This window comes from Microchirus variegatus (genome assembly GCF_963457635.1).
Source record: "Microchirus variegatus genome assembly, chromosome: 9".
Taxonomy (NCBI): domain Eukaryota; kingdom Metazoa; phylum Chordata; class Actinopteri; order Pleuronectiformes; family Soleidae; genus Microchirus; species Microchirus variegatus.
The window spans coordinates 3,030,731-3,051,261 of record NC_139810.1 but is presented as its reverse complement, the minus strand read 5'-3'; the positions used below and the strand labels follow the sequence as shown (position 1 = coordinate 3,051,261).

Here is a 20,531-nt window from a genome sequence, read left to right as displayed (position 1 = left end):
CTGTCAATCACAGACAAACAGTGGACAGATTACAAACACAGGAGTTGTTGATCCACTGCTGCCTCCATCACTAACTTCAAATGTCTTATTTTGTCACTTCAGTGTTTGAAATCCTTTGTTCAGATTGACCTCAGTGACACAAAGTGACCACACGAGGCAGCAGTAGACCAGCAGCTCCTGTGTCCCCGTGAGCTAATATCAGTGATTTTCTCTTTGGACTTTGGTGTGGGAGAGTGAGTGGTTTACAAACTTCAGTTTCCTGTTGGAAAAGTCTGTCTAACAGTGAGATAAAGACGTGATCATGTGACGTAGATATCATAGACTGATTTTTAGGAGGCTATGAGGCTAAATCCCAGCAAACACCAACAACTGCTCGTAACAGGGAAACAGTTAGCATATTAGCTACTGTTAGCTTACTAAGCTCAATTCAAGCTCCGCCTATAATCCTGTTTACAGCAGCAGTAGCGTGATAATAATCTGATAAATTAACATCCACAGTGTGACGATGACGTCGTCCCGATGCTCCGCTCTGATTGGCCGATTCATGAGGGGAAGCAGATGGAGCAACATTCGAGACAAATGTCCAGACAGTCGGATGATCCGCAGCAGTCCTCCAGTATCCCACAATCCAACACGGCCTGACACGCCTCCTCCGTACAGGCCGCCTCCCCCACCGCCTCCAGGCAGCAGCTGCAGCAGCCAACGGCAGCGTCACAACAGCCGGCCCCGCCCACTCCACACGCCAGACACTCCCCCACGGCCGAGCACATGGACAGCAGCTCGCAGAAGAGACAGGCCAGGAGACAGTGGACACAACAGTCTGTGAGACAGAGACACAACAGTCTGTGAGACAGAGACAGTGGACACATCCGTCTGTGAGACAGAGACACAACAGTCTGTGACACAGAGACACAACAGTCTGTGAGACAGTGGACACAACATGCTGTGAGACAGAGACACATCAGTCTGTGAGACAGAGACACAACAGTCTGTGAGACAGTGGACACAACAGTCTGTGAGACAGAGACACAACATGCTGTGAGACAGAGACACATCAGTCTGTGAGACAGAGACACAACAGTCTGTGAGACAGACAGTGGACACAACAGTCTGTGAGACAGAGACAGTGAACAGTGTCCATGTCATGAAAACACTGTGACAGTTTCTCTGACTGTTGGCGATGGGCGGAGTCGTCTCTCTGTCTCCGTCTGTCTCCGTCTGTCCAGCAGAGATAAACTGAGCGGGACACACAGATAAAGTCTGTCCCACCCACAGATTAACATGTGACTACACATCTGACCACAGGGGGCGCTGCTGCAGCAGCAGCAACAACAACCTTCTGTTAATAACAACTCATCACATGACATCACAGAATGAACGTGATTGGCTCACCGTCTCCGGCAACTTCTTTGATGTGAGCGGCGTCGGTCTTTAAGGAGGTGGGGCCTTTAGAGGAGGAGAGACGCTTCTGATTGGTGCTCTGACAATGATGATGATGATGACGACGACCGCTGCTGTGTTTGTTACAGGAGGACGACTGAGGAGGAGGCGGAGCACAAATGGGGGCGTTACCCTCTGATGACGCCACCACACCTGAGAGAGACAGAGATGACATCACACGATGACATCACACATATGAGGGCGGAGTCATGGGCATCCCGCTCTCACCTGTGTGTTTGCGCTGTGCAGCAGCAGCAGGGGGCGGAGACAGCAGTGGAGCGATGTCATTGGTGGAGGCAGAGCCTGTCACTGAGTCATCACTGAGGTCACCGTCCTCTGACCTATCGGAGAGAAGGGGCGGAGCCTCCTCTGCAGAAACAGGATGACCAGTTTACACATCGTAACCATGGTGACCTGCGTGGATTGACCTCTGACCTGAGCCAGAGGTCGTCTCTCTGAAACAGGAAGTCATCAGATGTCATAATGAGCTCACCTGTCATGTGACGCGGCAGCATCCCATTGGCTGTTGGCTGAGTCAAGACGCTCTCTGATTGGCTTGATTCTTTGTCGGCTCCACCCCCAATGATGTCACAGCAGTGTGATGATGTCGTTTCCATTATGCTGATGCAACGGAACCAGCTGCTGCAACAGTGTAACAGTGTAACAACAGTGTTACAACTGCGTAACAACTGTGTAACAACAGTGTAACAACAGTGTAACAACAGTGTAACAACTGTGTAACAACTGTGCAACAACAGTGTTCAAACCACATGTGAATATTTTCTCTCTCTTCTAAATCTATGGAAGCCTAGAAGTGCCACAGATAGTTAGCGACAAATGCCACTTTTCCACGACATGGTCCAAGCTCGCCTCGGCTCGGCTAGACAGGGTTTGGTTTGTTTTTCCATTACAATATAGTCCTCCACAAAGTGGGCGGAGTCATCATATAAGTAATATAAAAAAAAGAATCGTGACAACAATGTCAATGACAACAACAGTGTAACATTTACTCTATTGAAGTAACACATCAATCAACACCACATAAATCATCACACAACAGTAATGAAAGGTAAATATATATAATATGTTAATAGGTAAATATATAATGTGTGTGTGTGTGTTGTAATGAGTATAAATGAAATGATGTAGTGATAAAAACAAACATTAACATGAATTATTTCACTTTTATATGTCAAAGAAGAAAAGTTTGTACCTGGTTCTTTCTCTCTTTCTTTCTTCTTCTCTTTTCACATCAAACTCATCACAGTTTTGTTGAGTTGAGCGTGTGTGTGTGTGTGTGTGTATGGGGGTGGGGGTGTTTGTGTGTGTGTGTGTGTGTCACAGTGACGTCAGAGGGTCTGCAGGAGGCGCATGTGTGTATGTGTGATTGAGATAGAGCGTATGTGCTGCCCTCTTCTGGACACACGTCGACCTGCAGGGGTCACATCGAAAGGGGGCGCTGCAGCTGAAGCGTTAATTTATCTTCTCAGAAGAAGAAGAAGAAGAAGAAGAAGAGGAGACAAAGCGATGAAGACTAAATGACTGTGATTCTTCATCATGGTGAGTCTGATTAAACACTGGACTCAGACCTGGACCTGGACCTGGACCACGGCAGCATGGCTCTGCTCCGCTCCGGCTCTACGTCCGCGTCCGGGACTGGTCTCAGTCAGTTCTGCGGGTCTCGGTCTCAGTCCGCTGCAGGACGCGGATCAGTCTGGTCCAGATTGTGTTACAGAGACCGATCTGCAGTTTAGATTTCTGCACGAGCAGAACAAGAACTGACCCAGTCCTCAGGTCCGTATCTGATCCAGACCTGGTCTCATGAGGTCTGGATGGATTTATGTCTGGATTTGGGATTATCATGATAACTTCACTGTGGTTATTATCCAGTTAACGTCATGTTTAACTCTGGTTATTATCCAGTTAGCTTCATGTTAACTCTGGTTATTATCCAGTTAACTCTGGTTATTATCCAGTTAGCTTCATGTTAACTCTGGTTATTATCCAGTTAACTTCATGTTTAACTCTGGTTATTATCCAGTTAACTTCAGGTTTAACTCTGATTATTATCCAGTTAACTTCATGTTTAACTCTGGTTATTATCCAGTTAACTTCATGTTTAACTCTGGTTATTATCCAGTTAACTTCATGTTTAACTCTGGTTATTATCCAGTTATCCTCAGGTTTAACTCTGGTTATTATCAAGTCAACTTCATGTTTAACTCTGGTTATTATCAAGTTAACCTCAGGTTTAACTCTGGTTATTATCAAATTAACTTCATGTTTAACTCTGGTTATTATCCAGTTATCCTCAGGTTTAACTCTGGTTATTATCAAGTCAACTTCATGTTTAACTCTGGTTATTATCAAGTTAACCTCAGGTTTAACTCTGGTTATTATCAAGTCAACTTCATGTTTAACTCTGGTTATTATCACGTTAACCTCAGGTTTAACTCTGGTTATTATCAAATTAACTTCATGTTTAACTCTGGTTATTATCCAGTTAACTTCAGGTTTAACTCTGGTTATTATCAAGTTAACTTCAGGTTTAACTCTGGTTATTATCAAGTTAACTTCATGTTTAACTCTGGTTATTATCAAGTTAACTTCAGGTTTAACTCTGGTTATTATCAAGTTAACTTCAGGTTTAACTCTGGTTATTATCAAGTTAACTTCATGTTTAACTCTGGTTATTATCCAGTTAACTTCATGTTTAACTCTGGTTATTATCCAGTTAACTTCATGTTTAACTCTGGTTATTATCAAGTTAACTTCATGTTTAACTCTGATTATTATCAAGTTAACTTCATGTTTAACTCTGGTTATTATCCAGTTAACTTCATGTTTAACTGGTTGTTTAACCCAGAGTCACCATGGTAACGGATGATGAGATGATGGTGATGATGATGATGTTGTTTGTTTGTTTGTTTGTTTGTTGTTTCAGTCTGAGGAGGTGACAGGAGCAGAGCGAGGCCCACAAGAGGAGGAGGAGATAGAGGGAGGAGAAGATGAAAGTGAAGCAGGAGGAGGAGGAGGAGGAGGAGGAGGAGGAGGAGGAGGAGGAGGAGGAGGGAGAGGAGGACGTGTTGCCATGGGAACCCCCAAATCTCCTGTTTATTGTGTCTGCAGGAAAGCAGACATCAACTGTTTCATGATGTAAACAGAGATTTTCTAAATATAAACATCTGTAAACAACAACAACAAACATCAACACTAACCTGTGTGTGTGTGTGTGTGTGTGTGTGTGTGTGTGTGTGTGTGTGTGTGTGTGTGTGTGTGTGTGTGTGTGTGTGTGTGTGTGTGTGTGTGTGTGTGCGTGTGTGTGTCAGTGGGTGTGACTGTTGTACTGAGTGGTTTCATGGAAACTGTGTTGGAGTTTCAGAAAAAGCAGCTAAAGCCATCAGAGTGTGGTACTGTCCGTCCTGTAGAGGTCAGTGTAACACAAACTTACTGTATCTGTGAGTGTTAGCATTAGCTGTGTTAGCTGTTAGCTGTGTCTTATCTGTCTTTGCAGACAAAGACTCGTCCCTGGAGATAAAGTTCCGTCCAAAGAAAAACAAGGAGAAGGTGGAGAAAGAGGCGGGGCCAGAGAGCGATGACAAACCTGATGGAGATAGAAGCCCCACCCCACTGTCCAAGATTGACAAGAGGCGTGTGTCACAGGTAACCTAGCAACTGGTCTGACGCTGTGGTCCTCAGGGTCCAGGGTTCAGGTCATGTGACCCACTTCCTGTTTCAGATCAAACGCTCGGCGAGGATGTGTGGCGAGTGTGACGCCTGCCTCAGGACAGAAGACTGCGCTCTGTGCGATTTCTGCAAAGACATGAAGAAGTTCGGAGGTCCCAACAAAATCCGACAGAAGTGTCGTCTCCGTCAGTGCGAGGTCCGAGCTCGGGTGAGTCACATGATGGCAGGAGGGCGGGGCCAAGTTTAATGAAAAACACCCTGGACTGTAGAAGGGAGTCCAGTTCCTAATATTGTGACTATGACATCATCATCTCGTCTCTGAGCAGAAGATGCTTCGTGTCAAAGAGGAGGAGATGGGGCGGAGCGGCAGCAGGGGGCGGGGCCCACTGAGGAGAGGGGCGGGGCATCTTACAGAGGACGACGACGACGAAGAGGAGGAGGAGGATGATGATGAGGAGGCGGGGTTTAGTGAGAGCGAGCTGGAGCTGTACGAGCAGTACAGAGCTGCTGGATACGTGGACCTGGTCAGTGTGTGTGTGTGTGTGTGTGTGTTTGTGTGAGTCACTTCCTGTGTGTGACACGTGTCCCTGTGTGTGACACGTGTCCCTGTGTCTCTCAGGTGTGGCAGAGTGAGGACGAGGACACTCAGTCAGACTCTGTGAGGAAGAAGGCGGTGAAGGTGAAGCACGTGAAGAGAAGAGAGAAGAAGCCGGAGAAGAAGGTAAGAACGTGATGATGTCATTGATGATGTCACTGCTGATGTCACTGATGGTGTCGCTGATGATGTCAATGATGATGTCATTGATGATGTCACAGATGGTGTCGCTGATGATGTTACCTATGATGTCATTGCTGATGTCACTGATGATGTCATTGATGATGTCACTGCTCATCAGTGACCGATGATGTCACTGATGATGTCACAGATGATGTCACTGATGATGTCATTGAAGATGTTACTGATGATGTCACCAATGATGTGACTGCTGATGTCACTGATGATTGTCACCGATGATGTCACTGATGAGTGTCACTGATGATGTCACTGATGATTGTCACCGATGATGTCACTGCTGATGTCACCGATGATGTCACTGATGATTGTCACCGATGATGTCACCGATGAAGTCACCGATGATGTCATTGATGAAGTCACTGATGATGTCATTGATGATGTCATTGATGATGTCACTGATAATGTCACAGATGATGTCACTGCTGATGTCATTGATGACGTCACTGATGTCACAGATGATGTCACTGCTGATGTCACAGATGATGTCATTGATGATGCCACTGATGATGTCATTGATGACGTCACTGATGTCACCGATGATGCCACTGATGATGTCATTGATGACGTCACTGATAATGTCACAGATGATGTTACTGATGATGTCACCGATGATGTCACTGCTGATGTCACAGATGATGTCATTGATGATGCCACTGATGATGTCATTGATGACGTCACTGATGTCACAGATGATGTCACTGATGATGTCACCGATGATGCCACTGATGATGTCATTGATGACGTCACTGATAATGTCACAGATGATGTTACTGATGATGTCACAGATGATGTCACTGCTGATGTCACCCATGATGTCATTGATGATGCCACTGATGATGTCATTGATGACGTCACTGATAATGTCACTAATGATGTCATTGATGATGTCCGTGATGATATCACGATGATGTCACTGATGATGTCATTGATGACGTCACTAATGAGGTCACCGATGATGTCACTGACGATGTCACTGATGTCACACTTGTCCCGCCCTGTAGAAGTCCGTGTCCGTCCCTAAAGAGGAGGTGAAGCCGCGGCGTCACAAAGTGAAGCAGCGTCACAAGGAGCGCGTGCGACACAGTGAGCGTGCTGGAGAGGGCGGAGTTAAAGAGGTGGGCGGGGCCACGAAGCAGTGCCTGGGTCCTGGATGTGTTGAACTGGCGAGGACAAACTCTAAATACTGTTCTGACGACTGTGGCATGAAACTGGCTGCCAAGTGAGTCTCTGTTGTCCAACCATCACCCTCTGTCCCTTTGTCTCTCACCGTCTGTCTCTCACCGTCTGTCTCTCTGTGTCTCAGTCGCATCTATGAGATTCTTCCTCAGAGGATCCAGCAGTGGCAGCAGAGTCCCTGTGTGGCTGAGGAAATGGGGCGGAGACAGCTGGAGCGAATCAGGAGGGAGCAGCAGGCGTCAAGGCTCCGCCTCACTCAGATGGAGAAGCGCTTCCACGAGCTGGAAGGAATCATCGCTAACGCTAAACTGCAGCAGGTCCAACAGCACGAGGAGGTACAAGGACGTTTTCATCGTTCATTGACAGAAGCAGCAGGTGGCGCTAAAGTACTGATGACCTCATGTGATCACATGATTGTTGTCATCATCCATTCATCTGTCTGTCTGTCTGTCTGCAGGTGGCTGAAGGTGATGGTGACGACACAGACCTTCAGATCTTCTGTGTGTCCTGCAGCCACCCCGTCAACCCCAAGGTGGCGCTGAGACACATGGAAAGATGCTACGCTAAAGTCAGTGCTAAAGTCACATCTGGATATTTGTTTATTATTTTTTTAAATATACAAAAATGTGCCTATATTTATATATATTTACCTGTCTGTCCCTCTGTCTGTCCATCTGTCCCACAGTATGAGAGTCAAACATCATTCGGGTCCATGTACCCAACACGTATTGAGGGGTAAGTTGACTGTCTGTCTCTCATGTGTCCCTCTCACATGTCCCTCTCACATGTCCCTCTCACATGTCCCTCACATGTCCCTCTCACATGTCCCTCTCACATGTCCCTCACGTGTCCCTCTCACGTGTCCCTCACGTGTCCCTCTCATGTGTCCCTCTCACATGTCCCTCTCACATGTCCCTCTCACGTGTCCCTCTCACATGTCCCTCACGTGTCCCTCTCACATGTCCCTCTCATGTGTCCCTCTCACATGTCCCTCTCACATGTCCCTCTCACGTGTCCCTCTCACATGTCCCTCACGTGTCCCTCTCACATGTCCCTCTCACGTGTCCCTCTCACATGTCCCTCTCACGTGTCCCTCTCACATGTCCCTCACGTGTCCCTCTCACGTGTCCCTCTCACATGTCCCTCTCACGTGTCCCTCAGAGCCACCCGGTTGTTCTGCGACGTCTATAACCCTCACAGTAAGACGTACTGTAAACGGCTGCAGGTTTTATGTCCCGAACACTCCAGAGACCCAAAGGTTTGTCTCCGCCCACATCACGTGAATACGTCCGTCTGAGATGACGGACATGTGCTGAACTGTGACGTCCCCTGTCGTCAGGTCCCAGCAGACGAGGTGTGTGGTTGTCCTCTGGTGAAGGACGTGTTCGAGCCCACAGGAGACTTCTGTCGCGTCTCTAAGAGGAAGTGCAACAAACATTACTGTTGGGAGAAGCTACGACGAGCCGAGGTCGACCTGGAGAGAGTCCGAGTGGTAAGGACACACACTTCACTGTCTCTGTCTCTGTCTGTCCTTACACGGTGTCTCTGTCTCTGTCCTCACACTGTGTCTCTGTCTCTGTCCTCACACTGTGTCTCTGTCTCTGTCCTCACATGGTGTCCCTGTCTCTGTCCTTCAGTGGTACAAACTGGACGAGCTGTTTGAGCAGGAGCGGAACCTGAGGACGGCCATGACAAACCGAGCCGGACTGTTGGCTCTGATGCTGCATCAGACCATCCAACATGACCCCATCACCACTGACCTGAGGACAGCCAAAGACCGCTAGACGGGGGGGGGGGGACACAGAGAGACAGAGAAACACTAATGTTCTGGGACACAATGCATTATGGGAAACGGTTTCCAGCAGCATATTATATCAACAAACCATGTGTGTTTGTGTTTGTGTGTGAAGCTGAACACCATCAGCTGTTTCTAAACAACAGTGTTAAACTACATTACCCACAATCCTCTCCGACACAAAGACACGTCGGCAGACTGGTGGTCAGTTTAATAGGAAAACGACACTATGGTACTTTTTTTATTATCAATATTTTTATACTTTGTATTGTTGTTGTTGTTCACTGTTTTAAAATTGTTTTTATTTCCTGTCATAAAAATGTCTTTTTTTTATACAAACATATTTATTTATTTTGTTTCATGTCATAGAAACTAAATAAACAAGAGAAAGTCCACCAACAAACATTTATGTTTGTGTTGATTCTCACACCCAAGAAAAAACATTAAACAGTCTTTAAATAGTTCGATTTATATTCACACATTTGTCTGAAGGATATATATATATATATATATATATAATGTAAACATGTACAAAAAATAAGAATTGATAGCACTGTTGATATTTATAAAAAAATAAAATAAAAACACACCTAAAACAGTTAGAATCAGAATACAAAGGAGAATATTAAATTATTATTATTATTTACACACTTGTATTTGCGTGTATATTTTATGTATGTATAATATAGTATATATAGTATTATACAGTATATAATAGATTTATATAGTATAATGTATAATACATACATTACATGAGAACATGCATGAATTAAATTTAGAGCAATAACAGTTCTCTGACAGAGCGGTGACGTCAGTAGGCGTTGACCGCCCTGTGACGTCAGTAGGCGGCGCCCGCCCTGTGACGTCATGTCAGCGCGACAGTTGTGTTTGCGCTGAGCAACAAAAAGAGGAAAATAAAGGAAACAAAAGGAGGTGAGTTTGTTTGTTCACTGTTTTTCTGCGACACGTTAGCATGATAGCGGCTAACACGTTACACACTGACCCAGGTCCTGGTCCTGGTCCTGGTCCTGGTCCTGGTCTTGGTCTTGGCTCATGTTTAATGTCTTTAATGTGATTCTGGTCTGAGAGTAAAAATGGAAGAAAAGTCCAGTTTACGTCAGTGACGTTAGCAACAACACAGTTCCCTGCAGATTGAATAAACTTTATTTGATGACAACTTTATTAACAACGTCACAAAGAACAGGAATAAGCAAAAATAAATGTACTATCATCTTAGAGGCTGTGATGATCGCGACGATGACGTCAGCAGCGTCACTGTCACCAGAATAACCAGAATAACCAAAATAACCAGCTCTGGTTCACACACAGTTAACACGTGTGTTCTTTTGACAGGAAGTGAATATATTTAATTAGTTATTGGTTCATAATCTAAATGGTTTGTTTTTTGTCGCCATAGAATCAGACTTTTATAAAAACTCGAGGTAAGGGTCTTGATGAACGGAGGCGGCCATCTTTGTACTGAATGACTGACCTGCTCCATTATTTTCTCATTATGATGAATGATGAAAAGAAACACTGAAACTGGTGAACTGGTTGTCAAAATAGTTGATGATTAATTTTGTAATTCATTAATAATCGATGAATAGTGGTAAACCTACTGTAGAAGAGGAAATGTCTGTGTAGGCCACCGTAGTTAGATGTCACTCATTTTGTTTACAATTACAGTCACAGTTTAATCAGACTAAGGTCATAGTCTGACTAAGTGCTTACATGTAGGAGTAATCTGACTATGAATCACATGTGGACCACGTGTTAGTCCGACTAAGACTAGCTGGACTTTAGTCGGATTAACGTGCTTACATGACAAAGTAAACTAAATGAATGTCTTTTGACATGAACATGAACACATGAGTGATTCGTGTCTATATAAATAAATAAATATAAATAAACCGTCTAAAATCTGAGTAATGAGTCGTCTGAAAAAATAATGATGAGTCACTTCTGAAATGTGTGTTTTCAGAGATGCAGCCTGGACCAGATCGTCCAGGATCTGGACTGGAGTCTGTCAGAAGATCTCCTCGTCTGACTCCTCAGGTTAGTAACACACGCACGCACGCACACACGCACGCACGCACGCACGCACGCACGCACGCACACACACACACACACACACACACACACACACACACACACACACACTCAGTGTCTCATTAATGTTCAGTCCTGACGGTTAAAGGATGAAACATAAACTGTGTGTGTTGTTAATAAACAATAACTTTAAAGGTCTAGTTCAGATTTTCTTTTGAAGATCATTGACTTCTGATTGGTTAGAATGTAACTGATGTCACATGTTTGTGTCACATGACCAACATCCGCTGGTAGATCGGTTAGAAACAACAGAGACCACGAAGCAGCTCCCTGAGGGACGCCATATTTAATTATTCAACATTTATGTGTGTGTGTGTGTGAGCAGCTGTCAATCATCCACCTGAGCTGGACTTTGGACACCTGTGTCCTCACATGCTGTGTCTCAGTGTGAAGAACAGACGTGTCTCTTGTCCTCTTGTTTTCCAGAGCAGCGCTGGTCGAGGACAGGAGACGAGGAAAGGAGGCAGCAGCCTGCAGGAGGCGAAGAGGAAAGGAAGGATGGAGAGGAGCCGAGACAAGGAGCTGAACAACAGTCTGAAGAAACTGGTAAACAAACAAATTACAACCTCTGTGTGTGTGTGTGTGTGTGTGTGTGTGTGTGTGTGTGTGTGTGTGTGTGTGTGTGTGTGATTATTTCATTCAGTAAATGTGTGTGTGTGTGTAGGACCTGTCCTACAGATCAGCTGTTGCTGGGACAGGCCTTGTCTTCTCTGATGTCTTCACTCATCACAAGAACCTGTGGGAGCCCAGGTAACATTTCAATGGATTTAGAATCTTTGAAAATCAGAATCCTGATTTTCCCCTGAATGGAAACACAGTGTTGTTGTTGTTGTTGTTGTTGATGTTTGTTGATGTTTGATGATGTTTGTTGATGTTTGTTGATGTTTGACAGTCACGTGGAGAGTCCAGACAGAGTGACGTCCATCATGAAGGAGCTGCAGACTCAGGAGCTTCTGTCTCTCTGTGTCACAGTGAAGGTGAGTGAAGGTCAAAGGTCAAACATCTGTGATCAACAGTGACTGAGAAAATAAAGAATCATTTGAATTGTTGTTTTAGCCCAAAGAAGCTACAGAAGAAGAGCTGCTGCTCGTCCACACGTGAGTCCTCTACTGTCCTCTACTGTCCTCTACTGTCCTCTACTGTCCTCTACTGTCCACTACTGTTCACTACTGTCCACTACTGTCCTCTACGGTTTACTACTGTCCTCTACTGTTCACTACTGTCCTCTACTGTTCACTACTGTTCACTACTGTCCTCTACTGTCCTCTACTGTCCACTACTGTTCACTACTGTCCTCTACTGTTCACTACTGTCCTCTACTGTTCACTACTGTTCACTACTGTCCTCTACTGTCCTCTACTGTTCACTACTGTCCTCTACTGTTCACTACTGTCCTCTACTGTTCACTACTGTCCTCTACTGTTCACTACTGTCCTCTACTGTTCACTACTGTCCTCTACTGTTCACTACTGTTCACTACTCTCCACTATTGTCCTCTACTGTCCACTACTGTTCTCTACTGTTCACTACTGTCCACTATTGTCCTCTACTGTCCACTACTGTTCACTACTGTTAACTACTGCCCTCTACTGTCCACTATGGTCTTCTACTGTCTTCTACTGTCCTCTACTGTTCTCTACTGTTCACTACTGTCCACTACTGTCCTCTACTGCCCACTATGGTCCTCTACTGCCCACTATGGTCTTCTACTGTCCACTATAGTCTTCTACTGTCCTCTACTGTTCACTACTGTCCACTACTGTCCTCTACTGTTCACTACTGTTCACTACTGTCCACTACTGTCCTCTACTGTCTTCTGCTGTCCTCTACTGTCCACTTTTGTCCTCTACTGTCCTCTACTGTTCACTACTGTCCACTACTGTCCACTACTGTTCACTACTGTTCACTACTGTCCACTACTGTCCTCTACTGTCTTCTGCTGTCCTCTACTGTCCTCTACTGTCCACTATTGTCCACTATTGTCCTCTACTGTCCTCTACTGTCCACTACTGTCCTCTACTGTTCACTACTGTCCACTGCTGTCCTCTACTGTCCTCTACTGTCTTCTACTGTCCTCTACTGCCCACTATGGTCCTCTACTGCCCACTATGGTCTTCTACTGTCCACTATAGTCTTCTACTGTCCTCTACTGTCCTCTACTGTTCACTACTGTCCACTACTGTCCACTACTGTCCTCTACTGTTCACTACTGTTCACTACTGTCCACTACTGTCCTCTATTGTCCTCTACTGTCTTCTGCTGTCCTCTACTGTCTTCTGCTGTCCTCTACTGTCCACTATTGTTCACTATTGTCCTCTACTGTCCTCTACTGTCCTCTACTGTCCACTACTGTCCTCTACTGTTCACTACTGTCCACTGCTGTCCTCTACTGTCCACTACTGTCCTCTACTGTCTTCTGCTGTCCTCTGCTGTTCACTGCTGTCCTCTTCTGTCTTCTACTGTCCTCTACCTACTGTCCACTACTGTCCTCTACTGTTCACTACTGTCCACTGCTGTCCTCTACTGTCCACTACTGTCCTCTACTGTCTTCTGCTGTCCTCTGCTGTTCACTGCTGTCCTCTTCTGTCTTCTACTGTCCTCTACCTACTGTCCTCTACCATCACCCACTGTCCTTTACTGTCCTCTGTCTTCTAGGAAACAGTATGTGGACATGATGAGGTCGACTCAGACGATGTCAGAGAGTGAACTACACACACTGTCTGACAAATATGACTCTGTGTATCTGCATCCTGTAAGAACACACACACCCACACACACACACACACACACACACACACACACACAGACACACACACACACACACACACACAGTAATGACAGTAAAGACCAACATCTGTGTGTGTGTGTGATTGTGTCTGTGTGTAGGAGTCCTTCCAGGTGTGTGTGTTGGCTGTAGGTTCAGTCCTCCAGCTGGTCGATCAGGTGATGACCTCTGAACTCAGAAATGGATTTGCTGTCATCAGGTAACAACATGCTGCGTTAACTCACCTGTGTGTGTGTGTATGGGGGGGGGGGGGAGTGTGTGTGTGAGACTCACTTGTGTGTGTGTGTGTGTGTGTGTGTTTGTGTGCGACTCACCTGTGTATGTGTGTGTGTGTGTCTGTTTGTGTGTGTGACTCACCTGTGTGGGTGTGTGTGTGTGTGTGTGTGTGTGTGTGTGTGTGTGTCAGACCTCCAGGTCACCACGCTCAGACCAGCGAGGCTAACGGCTACTGCATCTTCAACAACGTGGCGATTGCAGCTCGATATGCTCAGAACACACACTCTGTTAAAAGGTAGGTGTGTGTGTGTGTTTGTGTGTGTGTGTTAGGACAGCCTTTTGGAGCAAACACAAAATGCCTCAAATACTAATAATAGATACACTTTTGAAATGAACAGGGACGTGCTCAGTAATTTCAGCTCATTCTTCAAACATATGTAGAGTTTAGTTTGTGGATTAAAGAGATGACACCAAACTGTTACATTTATCAAAGTCTCTCTCTCCTGTGTGTGTGTGTGTGTGTGTGTGTGTGTGTGTCAGAGTGTTGATCGTGGACTGGGACGTCCATCATGGTCAGGGGATCCAGCAGGAGTTCCAGGACGACCCCAGTGTCTTGTACTTCAGTGTCCACAGGTACGAGCAGGCGTCCTTCTGGCCTCACCTGCCCGAGTCTGCTGCTGGGTTTGTGGGCAGAGGACGAGGCGAGGGACGGACCATGAACTTGGCCTGGGACAAGGTGAGACTGTGTGACTGACTTAATCTGAAAAACAGATTTACAAGAGACTTGTGTCATAAAATCTATGTCAGTTTAAGTCTACGGTGTCTTAAGAACACGTTCACGTCTTTATCTTCACTGTTAGACAGACTTTGTAAACCACTCACTCTCCCAAACCAAAGTCCATAGAGAACATCAGTGATTTTAACATCACAGCACACAGGAGTTGTTGATCCACTGCTGCCTCCATCACTAAGTTCAAATGTCTGATTTTGTCACTTCAGTGTTTGAAATCATTTGTTCAAATTCACCTCAGTGACCACACGGGGCAGCAGTAGACCAGCAGCTCCTGTGTGCTGTGATGCTAAAATCACTGATTTTCTCTCTGGACTTTGGTGTGGGAGAGTGAGTGGTTTACAAACGTCAGTTTCCTGTTGGAAAAGTCTGTCTAACAGTGAGATGAAGAAGTGAACATGTTCACATGACACTGGTTCTCAGCAGCAGGGGGCGCTCTATGTGACTTTGTGTTTGTGCCTCAGTCGCGCTCCAAATAATCTGAGCCTAAATCTTTGTTGTTTTATTCGTATTCAGACGCAGATGAAAGATGCTGATTACATCACTGCGTTTCAACAGCTGCTGTTGCCTGTAGCCTACGAGGTAACACACACACGCACACACACACACACACACACACAGTTATGGTACAGTAAGTGAACTAATATATATGTGTGTGTGTGTGCGTCAGTTTCAGCCTCAGCTGGTTCTTGTCTCAGCTGGATTTGATGCTGCTGTTGGAGACGAGAAGGTAAAACATTAGATCCTCAAGTCAGTGATGACACTGTTTCTATGACGACCTCTGACTCTGTGTGTGTGTGTGTGTGTGTGTGTGTGTGTGTGTGTTTGTGTGTGTGTGTGTGTGTGTGTGTGTGTGTGTCTGTGTGTGTGCAGGGGCAGATGTGTGTGACTCCTCAGTGTTTCCATGTTCTCACTCACATGTTGATGAGTTTGGCTGAAGGTCGACTTGTTCTCGCTCTCGAGGTAAAACGACACACATGCGTAAATTGTTGCAGTGGGGAAAGGTCAGAGGTCATTGTGACATGGTCATGTCCTGTGACTGTGTGTGTGTGTGTGTAGGGAGGCTATAACCTGCAGTCCACAGCAGAGGGCGCTGCAGCCTGTGTCAGAGCTCTGTTGGGAGGAGCATGTCCTCCTCTGACTCCGCCCACGGCTCCATCTTTCAGGTAACACCTCAGTGAGTGGGCGTATCCCAGCATGCATTTCAACTGAGTGTGAGACATATTGTCACTTCCTGTCCGTGTCCCTTTGTCAGTGCACTGAAGTCCATCAGTGAGAGTGTCTCTGCTCTGTGTCCACAATGGACATGTCTGCAGCTGCTGGGTAACACACAAACAAACACACACACACACACACACACACACACACACACACACACACACACACACACACACACACACACACACACACACACACACCTCTGTCTCCAGGTGAGGTCATGTCTCTCCCTGTTTCCTGTGCAGAAGGCGTCCCATTGGCTGATATGGGCGTCCTCAGAGCAACAACCAATGACGAGAGCTTCCAGCACATTGGCCCCGCCCCCTCTGTTGCCACGACGACAGGACTGGTTTACGACGAGCGTATGATGGAGCACCTGAACATGTGGGACAGGTGAGTGAGTCTCTTGTCACATGAGCGTGAATCACGTGCTAACATGACGTAGCATCAATGCGTCACGCGTGTGCTCAGACATCATCCAGAGCAGCCGCAGAGGATCGCCAAGATCTACGCCAAACACCAGACGCTCGGACTGGTCGACCGCTGCACGAGCATCCCAGTGCGCCTAGCAACAGAGGAGGAGCTGGCCATGTGTCACAGGTATGTGCACACTATGACCAGCAGGACTGTTACAACTGTCACCATGATCACAGAGATCACCATGACTCTCATGATTATTGGGATAACTTGATTACAAAGACCACCACAACCATCAGGATTAATGCGGCTACCACAACTACGACTACCACGAATATCACGATTACCACGACTATCACAATTACCACGATTATCACAATTACCATGATTACCACAACTATCACGATTACCACGACTATGATCATTACCACGACTATCACAGTTACCACGACTATCACATTTACCACGATTACCACAACTATCACGACTATCACGATTACCACAACTATCACGACTATCACAGTTACCACAACTATCACGACTATCACAGTTACCACAACTATCACGACTATCACAGTTACCACAAGTACCTGTGTGTTCCTCAGTCAGCGTCTGGTGCAGCTGCTCAGCTCCTCTTCACTGATGAAGACCAGAGATCTTCACAGACTCAGTGAAGAGTTTAACTCCATCTTCATCAACAACCAGAGCTTCAGTTGTGCTCAGCTCGCTGTCGGAGGCTGCTTGGCCGCCGTGGACGCCATCATGAGCGGAGAGGTGAGACGCAAACGCAGGTGAACACAGGTGACACCAGAACGAGTGAGTGGGGCTTAATCATCTCTGTGTGTGTGTGTGTGTGGTCAGGTGAGTAATGGTGTGGCGATTGTCCGGCCCCCCGGTCATCACGCAGAGACAGACTCCGCCTGTGGATTCTGCTTCTTCAACACAGCAGCCCTCGCTGCTCGCCACGCCCAGAAAATCGCCCATCCTGCACCTCTCCGAGTCCTCATCCTGGACTGGGACGTTCACCACGGCAACGGGACACAGCACATGTTTGAGGACGATGACAGGTGAGGAGGAGGAAGAGGAGGAGGAAGAGGAGGAGTAGGATGGTGTGATGTGATGATGGACTCTGACTTTGTCTCTCTCTCAGTGTCCTGTACGTCTCCCTCCATCGCTACGATAACGGGACGTTCTTCCCGTCCTCTGAAGACGCCGCCCCCAACCAGATGGGCAAAGGAAAAGGGTTGGGCTTCAACGTGAATGTGGCGTGGAGCGGAGGACGGATGAGCGACTCTGATTACCTCGCTGCGTTTCATCATGTGGTCATGCCGATCGCCACCGAGGTAACACACAGATCCTCACACACACACACACACACATGCAGGAGTGACACAGCTCTCTGATTGGTCGCTCCTCTCTCTGCAGTTTAACCCCGCCCTCGTTCTGGTGTCAGCCGGCTTTGATGCGGCTCGTGGTGATCCTCTGGGTGGATATCATGTGACCCCTGAGGGATACGCCCACCTCACACACCTGCTGATGTCACTGGCTGGGGGGCGTGTCCTGCTCATCCTGGAGGTGATGATGATGATGATATGACATCGTTTCCTCAAAATGTCTGTGTCGTTGACCATGTCCATTTAACGATGATTTCATCGGCGATAGCATGATGTTCACTTCCTGTCTCCGCCTCCTCAGGGAGGATACAACCTGACCTCTATCTCTGACTCCATGGCGATGTGTACCAGCGTGTTGCTAGGAGACACGCCCCCATCACTGGTTACGCCCCTCCCCCCTCCTCATCAGAGCGCAGTGGCAGTGATCAACGAGGTCATCCGACACCACGCCCCCTACTGGAGGTCACTGAGGATCAACAGTAAGTAAACAATCTGTTGACATCAGCTGTGTTTGTTGTTTGTTTATTTTCATATTTGACTTGTTTTCAGTCCCAGCGTCTGTGCAGGCGTCTCTGCCCGCCCCAAAGCATCGTGGGAGACGTAGTTCTAAAGGAAAAGGCAGGAAATCTGAGCAGAGCGAAGAAGACAAGTGTCCACCATCGCCACGAGGACAAGGGGACGCGGAGGAAGTGGATACGCTGGACCAACTCGCTCAGGGATTGGCCGGTTTGGACATCAGTCCGCCCGCAGCCAATCACAGTCCTGCCACGTCCACTCCAGTGGGCGGGGCCAGAGCGAAGGTCCACCTGATAAAGGAGGAGGTCGCCTGTGAAGGTGAAATGAAGGCGGAGTCTAGTGAAGCCAAATGTGATCAGAGCCAATCGGAGAAGAGCTCTGAGTGTCAGGTGGGTGTCGGGTTACCATGGTAACAGCAGCATCACTCCCTCACGCTGACACTGTGCCCACCTTTGTGTTGATGCAGACTGCTGCCATGGCAACTTCAGACTCGGTCATCGTCGGAGACGAGGCTGTCGGAGGAAAGGGGGAGGAGCCAGAGGTCGAGGGAGCATGTGGTTGGTCAAAACCTCAGACGTCTCTGGAGTTGGCTTGTGGAGGACAGGTGGGCGGAGCCAGTGATATGATGTTTGATACTGAGGCGACGTCGGTTTGGATCATTGACCACATGTCTCTGTCTGTCTCTGTCCTCAGTCTCCTCTGTACGTGGTTGACCCCCTCCCCTGGTGTCCTCACCTGGATGCAGTTAAGCCCCTCCCACCCTCAGGTATAAACATCCTCCTGCCGTGTCAGGACTGTGGCTCCGTGGCTGAGAACTGGATCTGTCTCACCTGCTACCAGGTATCACCTGTCTCGCTGTCTCTGGGTTAAGCGGTGCCCTGGTACCACTGAGCTACAATCACCTGTGTGTGTGTGTGTGTGTGTGTGCGTGTGTGTGTTTACAGGTGTTCTGTGGCCGCTACGTTAACGAGCACATGCTAACTCATGGTTGTGTGAGTGAACACCCTGTGGTGCTGAGCTTCTCTGACCTCTCTGCCTGGTGTTACCTGTGTGAGTCGTACGTCCACAACCAGGTAAGACCCTGAGACACGCCCACTTGTTGTCATGTCAACGTTATATTACATGACATGACATGAAAGTGAGTTAAATCTTAAATCTTTTCTTTAGATTCTGTTTGAAGCTAAAAACTCTGCTCACTACGCAAAGTTTGGAGAGGAGGTTCCTCCGTGGAGCTGAGAGGAGGAGGAGGGGCATGTGAAGGATGAACAACGTTTGGCCTCGTTGCCATGGAAACCAGCAGCAGTGGTGCTTTGTGGGAAAAGTGTCCCACACCTCAACTCAACTCAACTCAACTCAACTCAAACTTTATTTCTCGAGCACATTTAAAACAACCATGGTTGACCAAGGTGCTGTACAGATGTTTTTATCAGTTTTAGCTGCAGACTGGTGCTGATCTTCATCATCGTCTCCATCATCATCACCAGCAGCCGTCTGATTGGACAGCAGAAGAAGAGTGGTGCTGATGTCACAGAGCGTAGGCCCCGCCCACAATAACTGAAGATGATTGATGTTTGTTGTTAATGTCTGTAATGGTCCTTTAACTAAAGGGGGGAGGGGGAGGGGGAGGGGCAATAAAACCAAACAAAAACACTGATGTTTGTCGTTAACAGTTCAATGTTTATTTTATTATTGTGATTGTTGATCATGACGGTGTTTGTTTACATGTTTACTGACTCTGCTCAGTCTCATCTGTCTCAACATGGCGGCAACAGCACTGCGCCACTGTGTGTGTGTGTGTGTGTGTGTGTGTGTGAGGGAGGGGGCGGGGTCTCCATCCTGTCCTCCATCTGCAGCCACACATCCTGAGACGCACGAGGACACTCGCGGACGCATCTTCCTCCCGCAGCTGCAGGTTTGTTTTTATTTATATTTGTCTCTAATGTACGAGAGCGGTGACGTCATCGTCGGTACCGCGTTTATAGTCGCGTTTTCCGTCGGACGCTGATTGGCTGTCACGTGATCACTGCAGCGGTTTGTTGCGTTACCGCGATTTTTCTGATTAATAATCAACGAGTCATTTATTGATGATGATGATGATGATGATGAATGAGTGAGTCTGTCCTGATTGAATGAGTGAGTGAGTCTGTCCTGAATGAATGAGTGAGTGAGTATGTCCTGATTGAATAAGTGAG

At 47.0% G+C, this 20,531-nt stretch overlaps 3 protein-coding genes across 4 annotated transcripts; 2 read left to right on the top strand and 1 right to left on the bottom strand.

Annotated features, from left to right (window-relative positions):
- Positions 1–542: 542 nt before the first annotated feature.
- On the bottom strand, positions 543–2,057 carry LOC310931759 (uncharacterized protein; the record flags this gene model as incomplete). The annotated part of the gene is made up of 4 exons (XM_083894989.1): positions 543–820; positions 1,393–1,593; positions 1,669–1,809; positions 1,934–2,057. 4 exons carry the CDS (start codon positions 2,055–2,057, stop codon positions 543–545), a joined length of 744 nt encoding a protein of 247 aa, XP_083751115.1.
- A 999-nt stretch (positions 2,058–3,056) lies between these two features.
- On the top strand, positions 3,057–8,883 carry cxxc1a (CXXC finger protein 1a; the record flags this gene model as incomplete). The annotated part of the gene is made up of 14 exons (XM_083894988.1): positions 3,057–3,152; positions 4,385–4,596; positions 4,770–4,870; positions 4,955–5,103; positions 5,180–5,335; positions 5,454–5,651; positions 5,747–5,848; positions 6,925–7,142; positions 7,227–7,434; positions 7,557–7,667; positions 7,785–7,834; positions 8,261–8,357; positions 8,439–8,591; positions 8,737–8,883. 14 exons carry the CDS (start codon positions 3,057–3,059, stop codon positions 8,881–8,883), a joined length of 1,998 nt encoding a protein of 665 aa, XP_083751114.1.
- An 880-nt stretch (positions 8,884–9,763) lies between these two features.
- hdac6 (histone deacetylase 6) lies at positions 9,764–19,935 on the top strand. 2 transcript variants are annotated; one of them, XR_014592933.1, is made up of 28 exons: positions 9,764–9,827; positions 10,876–10,949; positions 11,430–11,549; positions 11,668–11,753; positions 11,896–11,980; positions 12,060–12,100; positions 13,659–13,755; positions 13,890–13,987; positions 14,195–14,299; positions 14,545–14,740; positions 15,311–15,376; positions 15,465–15,524; positions 15,668–15,757; positions 15,854–15,960; positions 16,050–16,117; positions 16,258–16,405; positions 16,484–16,612; positions 17,035–17,203; positions 17,291–17,496; positions 17,580–17,772; positions 17,855–18,004; positions 18,125–18,302; positions 18,373–18,728; positions 18,806–18,943; positions 19,033–19,179; positions 19,284–19,412; positions 19,507–19,745; positions 19,827–19,935. XR_014592933.1 is itself a non-coding variant. In XM_083895375.1 (27 exons), exons 2-27 carry the CDS (start codon positions 10,878–10,880, stop codon positions 19,573–19,575), a joined length of 3,303 nt encoding a protein of 1,100 aa, XP_083751501.1. In that variant the 5' UTR covers positions 9,764–9,827; positions 10,876–10,877; the 3' UTR covers positions 19,576–19,929. The 2 variants fall into 2 exon arrangements, 1 of the variants encoding a protein (XP_083751501.1); XM_083895375.1 differs by having other exon boundaries at positions 19,507–19,929.
- The last annotated feature ends 596 nt before the right edge of the window (positions 19,936–20,531 follow it).